Source organism: Fistularia commersonii, chromosome 10 (genome assembly GCF_037954325.1).
Source record: "Fistularia commersonii isolate RoL2024-O1a breed Wild chromosome 10, RoL_Fcom_v1.0, whole genome shotgun sequence".
NCBI classification, from domain to species: Eukaryota; Metazoa; Chordata; class Actinopteri; order Syngnathiformes; family Fistulariidae; genus Fistularia; species Fistularia commersonii.
The window spans coordinates 14,614,083-14,627,458 of record NC_141293.1 but is presented as its reverse complement, the minus strand read 5'-3'; the positions used below and the strand labels follow the sequence as shown (position 1 = coordinate 14,627,458).

At 52.6% G+C, this 13,376-nt stretch overlaps 2 protein-coding genes across 3 annotated transcripts; one reads left to right on the top strand and one right to left on the bottom strand.

The window, feature by feature from the left end:
• Positions 1–1,517: 1,517 nt before the first annotated feature.
• slc39a3 (solute carrier family 39 member 3) lies at positions 1,518–5,720 on the bottom strand. The gene is made up of 4 exons (XM_086154448.1): positions 5,536–5,720; positions 4,935–5,133; positions 4,734–4,864; positions 1,518–3,162 (listed from the first exon to the last, which is right to left on the bottom strand). Exons 2-4 carry the CDS (start codon positions 5,101–5,103, stop codon positions 2,494–2,496), a joined length of 969 nt encoding a protein of 322 aa, XP_086010574.1. The 5' UTR covers positions 5,104–5,133; positions 5,536–5,720; the 3' UTR covers positions 1,518–2,493.
• A 3,402-nt stretch (positions 5,721–9,122) lies between these two features.
• On the top strand, positions 9,123–13,316 carry creb3l4 (cAMP responsive element binding protein 3-like 4). 2 transcript variants are annotated; one of them, XM_086153916.1, is made up of 10 exons: positions 9,123–9,225; positions 9,841–10,088; positions 10,332–10,578; positions 10,669–10,772; positions 10,844–10,933; positions 11,561–11,667; positions 11,771–11,839; positions 12,236–12,320; positions 12,428–12,521; positions 12,723–13,316. In XM_086153916.1, the coding sequence occupies exons 2-10, from the start codon at positions 9,945–9,947 to the stop codon at positions 13,022–13,024; spliced, it is 1,242 nt and encodes a 413-aa protein (XP_086010042.1). In that variant the 5' UTR covers positions 9,123–9,225; positions 9,841–9,944; the 3' UTR covers positions 13,025–13,316. The 2 variants fall into 2 exon arrangements, with proteins under 2 accessions (XP_086010042.1, XP_086010043.1); XM_086153917.1 differs by lacking the exon at positions 9,123–9,225 and adding an exon at positions 9,234–9,370.
• The last annotated feature ends 60 nt before the right edge of the window (positions 13,317–13,376 follow it).

Sequence of the window (13,376 nt, the reverse complement as noted above, 5' to 3'; positions counted from 1 at the left end):
TTTTATACTGCGGACCAGGCCAAACTAACAGACCCCCTGAAACAATGGATCATAGGCTGCTCTTCAGTTTGTTTGTTTTTTGCCTCAGGTGGTTAGAACAGTCCACCGAAGTGCCCGCCGAAGTGCTGCTGAGCAAGACATTGCTGCTCAGGGCTCGCCCACAATGGGTTTGAAAATAGCTTAATGTACAATGTTTGAAGAATATCCCTGACACCGTCATAGTTCAATATAAAAGCTTACCCTCAATAATTCCTTAGATGGGTAGATGTCATTCATAATTTTGAAGTGGGTCTCTTTTGCCTTGGGGGGTGTGGGTAGAGTCAGATACATAGTTCGCAGTGTGGCAATCGATTCCTTATCAAATTTATTTGAAATATTTTTTTTTGTTTTGACGTCCATTTTCTGTCCAGAATTGAGATTCCCTGGAGTGATAGTGGGGGTAACTGCAGCTGTATGGTTTGGTGCGTCATTATATTTTTGGTCAGAAATACATATTGTCGAGGTAGTGCATTACGTAACTTTATGAACTCTAATATGGGAGGGTTTAAGCTGTGTTTGGTGCAGAATTGTTCATAGTCTAAAAGATTGCCATTGTCATCCATCAAGTCAATTATTGACCATATACCTTTCTCAAACCATTCCTTGTAAAAGTTTTTTTGCGATGCAGCACATATCTATTGCTCCATATTATTGTACCATGTGGTGAGAAATTGTGTACATATATCACCCCCCCTCGCGGACAGTGTTAAATACACGTTCAGCCGAGGACAGAAACAATCATTTCCGCTCGCAGACCCTCCGAGCCGGATGGTGAATCGATGTCAAACATCTCTCAAAACCAGACAATCTTCGGAGGTCTGGTCGGGGTAGCGACAGCGCGCCATCTGGCGGTTAATCTTCGATTCTGCAGCATTAGGAGCGAAATGAGATTAGGTTTAAAGGTCGGGATGTCAGGGGTCAAAGGTCAGCGGGCGGCAGGGCCTTCAAAACACCCCAAATGCAACTTTACTCACACACACACACATCAACCTGACAACACCAACCACCAGGAAACTAGTCCAAATATTCAAATGCAAAGAGGAATCAATTACAAAAAGTAAAACTCAATCATATTAAAAAGAAACAGTTAATAATCAAATCATTAGCAGAGGTGGAGCTGGAGGCAGAGCGGAAGATGTGGAGGTTCCTCTTTGGGAGTGAGGAAGCTGGAGAGGATCAGGAATGAGTTCTCCTGAGGGACAGCGCATGGTAGATGTTCTGGAGATAAAGTCACACTGAGATGGTTGGACATGAACAGAGATGGTGGATATCAGGGTAGAAGGATGCTGGGGTTGGAGCTGCCAGACAGGAGGTCTGGACATAAACCATAAAGAAGGCTAACGGATAAAGCGAGAGAGGACAGGAAGTTAGTTGGCGTAACAAAGGAGGATGCAGAGGAGCAGGTAAGATGTCGGCAGATGATGGCTTGTGGAGACCCCTGAAGGAGCAGCTGAAAGAAGGACTGAAGAGTGATTCAATACTGAAGAAACATTTATTGGTTTATAAATGACTAATCTGAACACACTCAACTCTTGAGAATTCGATCCATTCTTTACTGTTTCTCCACAGAACAGGAAGGACCTCTGACACTGACCGACCTCGTCCGGACGGAAAATAAACATTTATTTCATGACATTTATATGATGGTCAGGAGATCCAGTGGAAGTTTCCAGGACTTCCTAAATTGCATGTGTAGAAAATAGAATCCAAATGGTGCCAGTTACAAAAATACATCTGGATCTTGGTCTGAAGGTCAGCTTGAGGAGGACCTGGGAGCTGATAGGAGCGGGAGTTTTCACGGAGGTGTGCGCTGACTGTGGCGTCTGCGGGCCGTACACTCGGGTTTGCAGTCCATGCCAAGTCTTCTGGAGCCGCTCCTCTGACCTCCGCTGACCTCTGCTGGTTTTAGGTTTGGTCAGCAGCGGGTGGACTTCTGGTCGAGGCCACCAGGGGCGCCGGCTGGACACGTCGGAACGGGACTCCGGGGTCAAAGGTCACAGGACTCGGGCTTCACTTCACAGCAGGGAATCAGCAGCGGCCCCATGATGACTACTGACCACAGATATCAGTTATTGATTGACAGATGATCAGCTAATACCCACTCATTCCTGAAAGTCTTCTTCTTCTTCTTCTTTCGGCTTTTCCCTTCAGGGGTTGCCACGGCGAATCAACTTTCTCCATCTAACCCACTCATTCCTGAGAGTATTGATCCTTAATCTGGCCGGTTGGGATGGCGTGGCAGCGTCCCCTGTTGGTCTGACGGGAGAGCTGCGGGCAGCTGCTGTGATTCCGGGTGATGTTCAATCAATAATAATCACTTAGATGATTAATAATGGTCCCTACCTTTTTTTAAATATTCTCCTCTTCTTTCCCTTTGATGTGATAAATAATTCAATCTTTGGCATTGATTAATGACAACTCCCCGGAGAGTTTCAAAACCGGACGTTGCCATGGTTACAGTTTGATAAACAGGACGCCGGTGACGGTGGCGAAGCCGGCGAGCAGCGCCGCCACCTTGGGGATGCGGTTGGCAGCGGGCCGCATCTCGTGGGGCAGGATCTCCATGAAGGTGATATAGATGAAGGTGCCGGCGGCCAGACCCTCCAGGGTGCAGCGGGCCAAGCGGTGCCCGGGTGACGCCCGGCTCTCCGTGAGCCCAACGCCCAGGCCGATGCCCAGTGGCGTCATGGCGGCGAACAGCAGCAGGCAGCCTGCCACGGCGCGGCGGCGCAGGCGTCCCCTGGCCAGCTTGAAGACCAGGCTGAAGGAGATGATGCTCTTGTGGAGCAGAAGCCCCAGGCAAAGCTCCAACACCTCCCTCGCCTCCTGCAGGAGCCCCACCGCCAGGCCCTCGAAGACCGAGTGCAGCGCCAGCGACAGGACCAGGACGAAGGCCCGCAGCGCTGACGGGGAGCTCGGCTCGCCATGCGAGCCCCCCTCCTCACATGGGTCTGAGCCACGCCGCCGCCGCTGATGCTCGCAGTCGCTCTCCTCCGCCAGCAGGGAACGCCGCTCCCCCGCCTGGGGGGGGCGCTGGTCCCTAAAGGCCAGCACCAGCTGCTCCAGGACCAGGACCAGGAAGAACCCCATCGCCATGATGAACTCAGGCAGCGGGAATCGAAGCTGGGGAAAGCGGGGCGCAACATAGTGAGGGTGTGTCTATATGTCATGTCAGGTTGGTGTTTGTGTGTTCTCAGGTGTGTGCTAAGTGTCCTCAGGTGTGTATTTGTGCGTCCTCAAGTGTGAGTGTATATCCCCTGGCACTTATGTGTGTGTGTGTGAGTGTGTGTGTGTTCCCAGGTGTGTGTTAGATTTCCTCAGGTGACTTTCTTCAAGTGTATGTGTGTGTGCGTGTTTGTATTTGTCTATATGTGTTTCCAGGTTTGTGTGTGTGTTTTCCCAGGTGTGTGTTAAGTGTCCTCTGGTGTATGTTTGTACGTCCTCACATGTGAATGTATATCCCCTGGCGTGTGTTTGTGTGTGTGTGTGTGTACATGCACCCAGGTGTGTGCTATATTTCCTCAGGCAAGGGACTTCAATTGTGTGTGTTTGTGCATGTGTGTTAGTCGTTAAATGTATCCACGTGTGTGTGTGTGTGTGTGTGTGTGTGTGTGTGTGTGCGCTTCCAAGTGCTTGCTAAGCTTCCTCAGGTGTGTTTATGACTTGGTCCTCAGGGTCCTCAGGCGTGTGTGTTTGCATGTTTGTATGTGTGCATATGTGTTTCTGTTTGTGTTTGTCTGTTTGTGCATATATTTCTGCTTGTATGTGTGTCTGCTTGTGTGTGTATTTATGTTTGGTCATGCTCGTGTGTGTTTATGTGTTTGTGTGAATGTGTATGTCCGTGTATCACTGTGTATGTATGTCAGATAATAAGATAATACTTTATTGATCTCATTACAGGAGTTCTGTGTGTGTGTGTGTTGTGTGGTGTGTGTGTATTTCCAGGTGTGTGCAAAGTTTCCTTTGATGAGTTACACTGTGTGAATGTGTGTGTTCCCAGGTGTGTGAAAGGTTTTGTTGAGTGAGTTTTTTGTGTGTGTATGTGTGTGTGTGTGTGTGTGCACGCAGTTTCCTTTGGTGAGTTTCTCTCTGTGTGGTTGCTTTTTCGTTCGTGTGTTCCCAGGTGTGGGCAAAGTTTCCTTTGGTGAATTTCTTCGTGTGTGTGTATGTGTGTGTATGTGTGTGTGTGTGTGTGTGTGTGTGTGTGTGTGTGTGTGTGTGTGTGTGTGTGTGTGTGCGCGCGTGCATAAAGTTTCCTTTGGGTTATTATCTTCGTGTGTGTGTGGTTGTTTGTGTGTGTTCCCAGGTGTGTGCAGTGTGTCCTTAGGTGCATTTCTTCATGTGTGTATGTGCATTCACAAGTGTGTGCAAGGTTTCGTGATGTGAGTTTCTTTGTGTGTGTGCGTGTGTGTGTGTGCGTAAAGTTTCCTTTAGTGAGTTTCTTAATGTGCGTGGCTGTTTGTTTGTGTGTGTGTTCCCAGGTGTGTGTGGTTCTGTTTATTCGTTCACTCATGAAGAAACTAACACATAACACATTAACACAATTAACACATACACACACACACATAGCCAAACAAACGGGTGTTGGAGCTGAGTGTTGGCAGTGAAGGTGTTCTCCTGAGCCTCAGCCTGGAGTCCCACTGTGACCGCTGACGGGCTGAGGTCATGTGACCGGCGGGGGTGGCGTGTCTTACCGTGACGCCGGCGCTGCTGAAGGCCTCGCTGATGCCCTGAAGGTAGTCTGGCAGGAGGTCCAGCAGGCAGGTGGCCAGGAAGACGCCCCCGGCGAAGCAGCTGATCAGGCTCAGGAGGCGGCGTCGCGTCCCTGTCACACGGAGCCGGGTCAGCCGACTCGGGTCGGCCGGCCCCGGCCCCCCCGAAGGTCGCGGGCTCACCTGACTCCACGGCGCAGGGGCCCGCCCCCCTCACCAGGCATAGGGGGGCAGAGCCAAACAGCAAGGTGACGGCGAACAGGACCACCAGAACGCCCAGTTTGATCTCCAGCACCGGGACATCGGCCAGGTCGGGCGCCGCGTCCACGGAGGCGCCGCTCCCGGCGGACATCTTGGATTTGGCGGGAAGGCCGGCGACAAACTGTAGCCATGGAGACACAAAGATGGAGACTGGAGACCCAGAGGAGCCCTCGCGTGGGTCCGGGGGGTCCTGGGGGTTCTGGGGGTCGTGGGGAGTCCTGGGGGGTTGATGTTCTGACAGGTTTTGATAGACATCAAGACTATTACCGATTATTACCGATTATTATCGGCGACTGGACTGCAAACCGTCCGAACCCCCATCAGTGTGACCCGGAACCGCTTCCCTATTCCAGGTATTTCGGGAATCCGAACCCGAGGAGGAAGGCGTCTGTGCCTCACGACACCGTGTTTTACGGCAATCCAACCGAACTTTTCCGTCGAAACCGACCGTTCGGTCGGTAAACATAGTTAAAAACTCGGACGGAAGTTCACCCACCAATGGGCGATGAACGTCCGGTCCTACCTGGATCGGTGGGATCCCGGTTCCGGTCTGGGAGGGGTCGGTCACGGTGCCGCGGAAGTTCGATCCGAGAGGGTCCGGCGTCGGTCCGGGAGGGTTCGGCCTCGGTGCCGGTGTCCGGCCGGGCTCAGGCTCCTGAGACCGGCGGTCGGGCTGACGCGAGGTCCGGGAAGCGGTGAGTCAGTTCCCATCAGCTGATCCCACTTTTACATCGACTGTCAAGTTTCCCTTGTAACGTCACACTTACCGTTTCCGGTTTTCAAAATAAAAGCCGAACCAAACCGCCGCGCATGTGGATTGCGCTTCTTTGGCTTGAAATCTGGATCCAGATGTGAATGAATCAAATAAAAATCTCCAGCGATTTTTACCGGCATTAATTTCAAATGTTCAGATTAAAAGGTTACATGTGATGCTTTATTTTGAAGGGTAGGTATGGAAAATTGGCCGTATCATTTCAGACTTAACTTTTCCAGCTTTTTCTGAGCCACTCAGTTTATGATATTCCACTCAATTCCGAGGTTAACCTCTGATCTCTCGAAGGTTCGTCAAGTTAGGACGTCTTGTTCTGATCAGATAAGCGTCAGTCATCTCTCTCCTCCTATCACTCTCTCCCGTGAAATCTGGTAGATCATCTTTGGCCCACAATGGAAACACCTTATTTTTCATTATTGTTGATTATTTATTCTTATAAGCCATCAAAGGACCTCCTGAAATGGTGATGATTATCACCATTCTCAGTGTTTAAATCCATGGAAGACATGTGAAGACATAAGACTCTGCAGATCATTGAGAAAGTAGTAAAAGCAAGTGATGATGCTGGAGATCTTTATCTTTTTTGAGTGGTGCCAAAGGGCTCCTGTCTCAAGGTCGGAAGGTCAGGATCAGAGACAACATACAGGACCGTCTCAGAAAATTAGAATATTGTAATAAAGTTCTTTCTCTTCTGTAATGCAATTGAAAAAACTTTTTCATGATATTCTAATAGTTTGAGATAGAATTTTTGAGTTTTCTTAAGATGTAAGCCATAATCAGCAATATTAAAATAATTAAAAGGCTTCAATATTTCAGTTGATTTGTAATGAATCCAGAATGTATGACATGTGTTTTTGACATGTGTTGTTTTTGTAATTGCATTACAGAAGATAAAGAACTTTATCACAATATTCTAATTTTCTGAGACAGTCCTGTAGATCCTGGAGATCAGGACCTGGGCAAGGATAAAAAAAAATACAAATCACCGTCTAGGTGATCTTCCCTTCTCCTGACGTCCAATCATCCCACTGATCCATATTCTTCCCTGAAGATATTTACATTCTTGTTCAAAAGTTCCTATACAATTCACCATGACCAGGATGACTGGGAACCTCCAGAACTTAAATGTAAAGGAAATCCTGCTTGGTGTGGATTGGGTTTTCTGCTGCTGGAGTCTCCTGTGGAGATGGAACAACCCCGTGGGTTCTGATGGACTCGCCCTGTTGTACCTGGAGAAAAACTGGCTTCCAGTCGAATCTGCAGGTCTCGGCTTCAGCCACATCTCTTGGAAGGGGCGAGTCTTACTGCTAGAACCTGCCAATGGCTGCAAGAGAGACACAAACACCTCGAGGAAGGTCAAAATCCCTGTCGGACCTTTCTGGTTTTATCATACACCAGAGGGCTGGAGGTGATGGAAGGACCTGGGGGTTTATTTAGTGAGAGACAAACAACGGGTTTGAGTCTTTGAAAGTGTCTGGACGTCAGGCAGCAGGGTGTCAACCTTTTGCAGGTTTTAGGCACCACAACAGGTCCAGGTCAATGTTCCAACATCCCTGACTGTGATGAGTTGCCGGGCCCTGTGTGCCCAAAGCAGTGCTGTATGGGGTGAAGGTGGACCCCTCCCGGTCGGAGGGGCCATCTTCGGTCTTGCAGATGCCCGTTCAGTGTGACTGTGTCCTGGCCGCCTTTTCCTCCTCGTCGGAGCTGGCCTCCCCGTCGCTCAGGGGGTCTTCAGTCGCTGTCCCGCCCCTCTGTGTCCAGGTAGGCGGTCCCCTGTGGTAGAGGGTCGTGAAGCCGCTGTGAAGGCTGTTGAGGGCGAGGCGGCTGTACTCCTTCGCCGTTTTAAGAGTAGAGGAGCCGTCAAGAGCGGCAGGCCCTCCCCTCGGGGGGCCCTCGGCACCCTGGTCAGAAGACGGGGTCAAGAAGCGAACTGTTTTGGCTTTCCTTTTAGGGGGTGCGCCAGCTCCAGGATGTGACCCAGACCTCTCCGGGGAAAATTGGCCGTTCGGGGTATCGGCATCTGGAGGCGATGGAGGACTGAAGTAGATGGCCACCCGTTGGCGTACCTGGGAGAACCTGTCCCACACTGCTGACATGGGGGCGCCCAAGACTCCCACTGAGGATGATAGCTTCGGTCCAACTAAAGGGAGTCCAACTTTGGCGACGTAATGCAGGGCCAAAGCCACGCCGCCATATTTAGCCACAACACGGACGGCGGGCCGGCTGGCCACAGCGTAGAGCCCCCCGGAGAGGCCCCGGATGGTGAAGCCGCAGAGCCCCGGGATCACGGTGATGGGGGTGAGCAGCGCTCGCGGGACGAAGAACACGGCCGCTCGGAGCTTTGGACACATGATCAGGAGCGAGGAGGTAAAACCTGCGATGAAACCGGCTCCTCCGAACATCCCATACAGAGCCAAGTTTTCGTTGTGCTTGAGGGACTCGTACAGCTCGGTCACCGTCTCCTCGTCACGGAGGTCCACATCGGGACTCGGATCGGGAACATCGCAGTCCGGACACATGCACATCAGGACGCAGCAGGTCCGAGCCGCTGCCACTGTCCGCAAAAGGGGGGGCTTTTCCCATTCCTTTCTCTTGGGGAGGGGAGCGGAGATGATCCGGCAGGTGGCCATGTTGACCAGATTACCGACGATGTAGCCCAGATGGAGGATCGGCATCTTCACGAGAAAACATGGATCGGGTCCAGGGGTGGCCGGCTATTTCCTGTCAGGGCTCGGGGGGAGGGACTTTTATAGGAGACCTTCCTGGACTCATGTGACTCCACGGGCGGCGGGGGGGCTTTGACATGGGACAAGGGGCTGTGTGATGTCAGTTGGTGGGGGAGCCGGGATGTCAACAGGTTCCCTCGCACACTCGGTGATGGCACACAGGGGAAGCAGGTTGTTGTGAAGGGGGGAGTCATTGTGTGACAGCTGCAGCTGTGACGTCACATAGGGGAAGCTCCGGCCGATGGGGTCACAGCCGAGGGCTTATCCTGGACCGGTCCATCACAGGACCACGGACCTTCTTGCTGTGAGGAGCGGGTGGCACCCCTTGGTAACAGAAAGAATATAGATATATGTCTCTTTTTATAAGTTCTGATAACAAAAATATCCCCTCACATCTGGAAATGGCATTCACTTTCAGTGGTCATTCTGTGCCAGCCTACTGGAGGTTCATATTGCCTCTCTCTTATTCGTGGTTCGCTTGAAAAGAAAACCTTTTTATAAAAAAATATGTATATGTCGACTGTATTTTCGGCGTGTTCTGGCTGCAGTTCCGCATCTGTCCACACGGTGGCGCTGTGGTCCGGCTCGTCACGACGGTCAACATGCGTCGAAGAAGAAGCGAAGGCGGAAGTGGACGGGCAGGTCTCTCCAGCTCAGCTGGAAGCGGCGGTTCCTTCGGTACCGACCCGGCCCGCAGCGGCGGGGGAACGGACAGGTGAGTGAGGCGGGAGGGCGGAGAAGTATCCGAGTACTCGGGGTACTCTGGAGTACTACGTGGAGGCAGGCTGGTAGATTTACGGACGAACGACAGCCAGTGATCGGCAACCGTTGACGCGTCAATCTCCTCGGATCGATGATCAGTGAGTGATTGAAAACTGCAGAACGAACCGTGTTTGTGTTCGAACCGTGTCCTGGACCGGAACCGAGGTGGACCAGGGTCTGGAGGAGTAGAGACGGTTCCGTAGAGGAGAGGGCGTTCACGGCATAACATGAATAGATTCTGCTCTTAAAGTGTCGGACACGTTCAACAAGCGTGTGTGTGTGTGTGTGTGTGTGTGTGTGTGTGTGTGTGTGTGTGTGTGTGTGTGTGTGCGCGCATACCAGGACATCCTCCTCCGTGCTTGTTTCCTCTGTGTGTGTGTGTGTGTGTGCGTGCTCATGTTGACTTTCTCTTTGACAAGTACGTTTCCTGGTTGACACTCACACACCAACCTCTTTGTTTGTCCGTGGTGTCACGTGACCGACTCCGAGCTGAAGAATAATAAAGCAAACAGCTTCTTCAGGTTGAAGATCATGTAGATTTGTGACGTCTTCTGTTCTCCTGACACAGAATGCAGAGAGGTCCTCCTGCATCTCGTCCTTCCCTTGCGTGGTGAGAAGATTGACACATTCCAGTGAGTGTGCGACCTTTGACCCCGCCCTGCAGGCCAGGTCATGGACGCAGAGAGTGGCGAGCTGTTTGCCAGCGATGGCGGCTGCGCGGCGGGGGACAGCTGGACGCTGGACGCCACCTTCTCCCAGCTGCTGTTCAGGAACTCCGAGACGCCTATGCAGGACTGGGCGGGAAACCCCGAGTGTGTGAGTCCACACTGACGCTCATGAGATCTTTTCACCATCCCATCATAAACATCAGAGTAGTAAACCTCCTGCCATGGTGGTCTACCAGAACATCTCCACAGAGGGGGAGATGCTTGCTTCGAGCCAACCAGGGTCCATGTCAGTGTTCAGACCGGCCCAATCCGACCGGATGGTCCCTGAAGGCACCGCGGTTGTCTGGCTCACCTGTCAGGCGTGTGACGGGCTGCTGTCATGTGCCCTCAGACGCTGAGCGACAGCGGGTCCGAAGACCACCTCCATACCGTGGACCCTAACGAGGTGTTTCCCAGCGTGCCCTCCGCCGACCCCTCCTCGTCTTCATCGGAGAGCGACGGCGGGGTCTCAGAGGAGCCGGCCGTCCAGGATGTCTCCGCCGCAGCGCCGGCACCGCCTACCGTCTACCAGGTGGTGTACGACCTCAGCGGGCTGAAGGCGGAGCAGCAGACCGTGGACGTCATCTCCATCGAGCTGGGTGAGGCCGCATTCGGCTACTGCTGGCCGCTGAGCAGTGGGTGGCGTTTTGGACGCGCCGGTGACCGAGGAACTCCTCTCCTCCCCGCAGATGAGTGGAGCTCCAACCTTCTGCTTTCCGACTCCTGCATCGTCAGCGAGCTGCCGCTCATCCCGGCCGTCGGGGCCCCCGCCCTGCCCACGGGGCCCGACCTGGTGAGCGCATCTGCAGGTCACCGTGACTCCATCAGGGTGGACGTCTGCTTGACTCTCCTTCTTCTTCACAGATGTGCCCGGACCTCCAACTGACGGAGGAGGAGCAGAAACTGCTGAACCAGGAGGGCGTGTCCCTGCCCAGCAACCTGCCCCTCACCAAGGTCTGTGAATCTGAGCTCCTCTGGAGGTCCAATGTGACTTGTAAAGAGAAACATGATCAGTTGAATGGATCTGTGTCCTGAGGAGGAAGCAGAAGCGCTTATGTCACCTGGGCCTTCTTGATGACCTCTCCAGGTCAGCAGTAGGTGGATGGATCTGCAGGTGTGTGTGTGTGTGTGTGTGTGTGTGTGTGTGTGTGTGTGTGTGTGTGTGTGTGTGTGTGTGTGTGTGTGTGTGTGTGTGTGTGTGTGTGTGTGTGTGTGTGTGTGTGTGTGTGTGTGTGTGTGTGTCTCTCTCTCTCTCTCTCTCTCTCTCTCTCTCTCTCTGTCTCTCTGTCTCTCCAACCACCTGTGGTGGTTGCTGTTTTCAGAGGAGCGTCCCTGGTCCTCCAGGTGAAGGTGAACCTGAGGAAGAGCTCTCCTGGAGGGGCCGTCTGTGTGTGAGGAGGTTGTTTGGACTCTCCAAACCAGAGGACACCACATTCTGGACCTTGAGTCTGAGCGTCCTGTACTCGGGCCCAAGGACAGAATGTGGTGTCTGGAGAAAGGCAGTGAAGGACGTCCAGGGCAGTGTTGGAAGGTAGGAGGAGGAGAGCCTGTCCTCAGCTGCGTGGCGATCTCTCTTCCCAGGCCGAGGAGAGGATCCTGAAGAAGGTCCGCAGGAAGATCCGAAACAAGCAGTCTGCTCAGGATAGCCGGCGCCGCAGGAAGGAGTACATCGACAGCCTGGAGAGCAGGTTCGACGGGGCTGGGGGGCAGGGCAGGGGCAGGGGGTGCATGGGAGGCACCTACATACTCAAAGTGTGTGTGTGTGTGTGTGGGTGTGTGTGGGTGCTGCAGGGCTGCTGCTTGCTCAGCTCAGAACAAGGAGCTGCAGAGGACGGTGGAGCAGCTGGAGAAACACAACATGTAAGAGCGCAGCGCCCTCTACTGGACTGATGCGGGGCTGGAGTCTGCTGATTGGAGGGCTGCTGATTGGCTCGCTGGTGTCTGAGCCAATCGGAAGGTTCCTCGAAACCAGCGGTTTCTCCTTTGGCCAGAAGAATTGGTTCAGATTGAAAGAAAGAGGACGTTTATTTATTCCCTCCTTCCTCACTCGATGATGAACAGCCACAAATTTTAAGACAAAAATCTACTTTGGGCCGGGGCGCCCTCTAGTGCCCAGGGGGTGTAACTGTACCAACACGTGGCACTGCAGCCCTCTGGTGTGGAACAGCCAATCAGAGGGAGGTGACCGACCAGGAAGATACTGATGGTCTAAGAAATATTGTGTCTGTAACCATGGCAACCGTATGATGTGTACAGGTCCCTGCTGACTCAGCTGAGACGCCTTCAGTCCCTTATCAAGCAGACGGTCAGCAAAGGAGCCCAGACCAGCACCTGCCTCCTGGTACTTGTGTGTTTGTGCATGTGTGTGTGCGTGCGTGTGTGTGCGTGCATTACAATAAGTTGGTCTTAATCAGTCAGACAATGAAGTGTGTGTGTGTCTGTCCTCAGATCATCCTGGTGTCTCTGGGTCTGATCATCCTCCCTAGTTTCAGTCCCTTCAGGCGCGACGCCACGCTGGACGATGATTACAGACCCATCGGAGGTCAGTGGGCCCAGACCCGTGCACGCTAAAAGAAGACCGCAGCTCGCCGTGCACGCTAAATGATCGCCAAAGGACCTGTGCACACTACCAGATCACCACAGCTCGACGTGCATGCTAACATAGCATCAGCACTCACTGTGCATAACAGATTCAAAGCTTGCCATGCATGCTAACTGATCACCAGTTTCCGATCTCTTCCAGTAATTTCCAGAAACATCTTGACTGACCTGGCCGGAGCTCCGGGGGACGTGGATTCCCCGGTGGGCATGTCCAATTCATGGTCGCCGCCCTCTGAGCTCAGCCAATCGGGGCTTCCTGACGGGCCTGCAGAACCTCCATTGGAGCCAGAAGATCCTGGCACGGCGCCGCTGGTCAGGAGCCAATCAGGAAACAGTTCCGACGCCGTTGGAGGACAGACCAAGCCTCAGGCGTTGGGAGTGCCCGCGTCCAGTGGCAGAGGTGGCGTGGACGCCGCCAAACCTGCACACGCAGACGAGATGTAGGGCTGCGGAGCAGGAAGTGACCCTGGGACCTTCTGCGTTATGAACCGATGTTTCCTGGTCGTTTAGTTTCTACCATTCGGGCTCACTTTTCCTTCTATGGCCAAAGACACATTCTTTTCTGGAGTCGCTTTATTTCGAACCCTAACTTCTGTTTTAGCTCGTGGAGAAGTTTAGAACTTCAACTGTGTTTTACTTCAAGGGATTTTTAACCATCACCGCTTTGGTGCTTTTCAGTTTTGGGAGAAATTTTAATAAATACTAAATAAAAGTCTATTTTATTCATGAGAAGAAAGGTAATTTTGTGGTCTCTGAGACTATCCTGGATGATGCTGGTTCTGCTAAAAACCAGGAA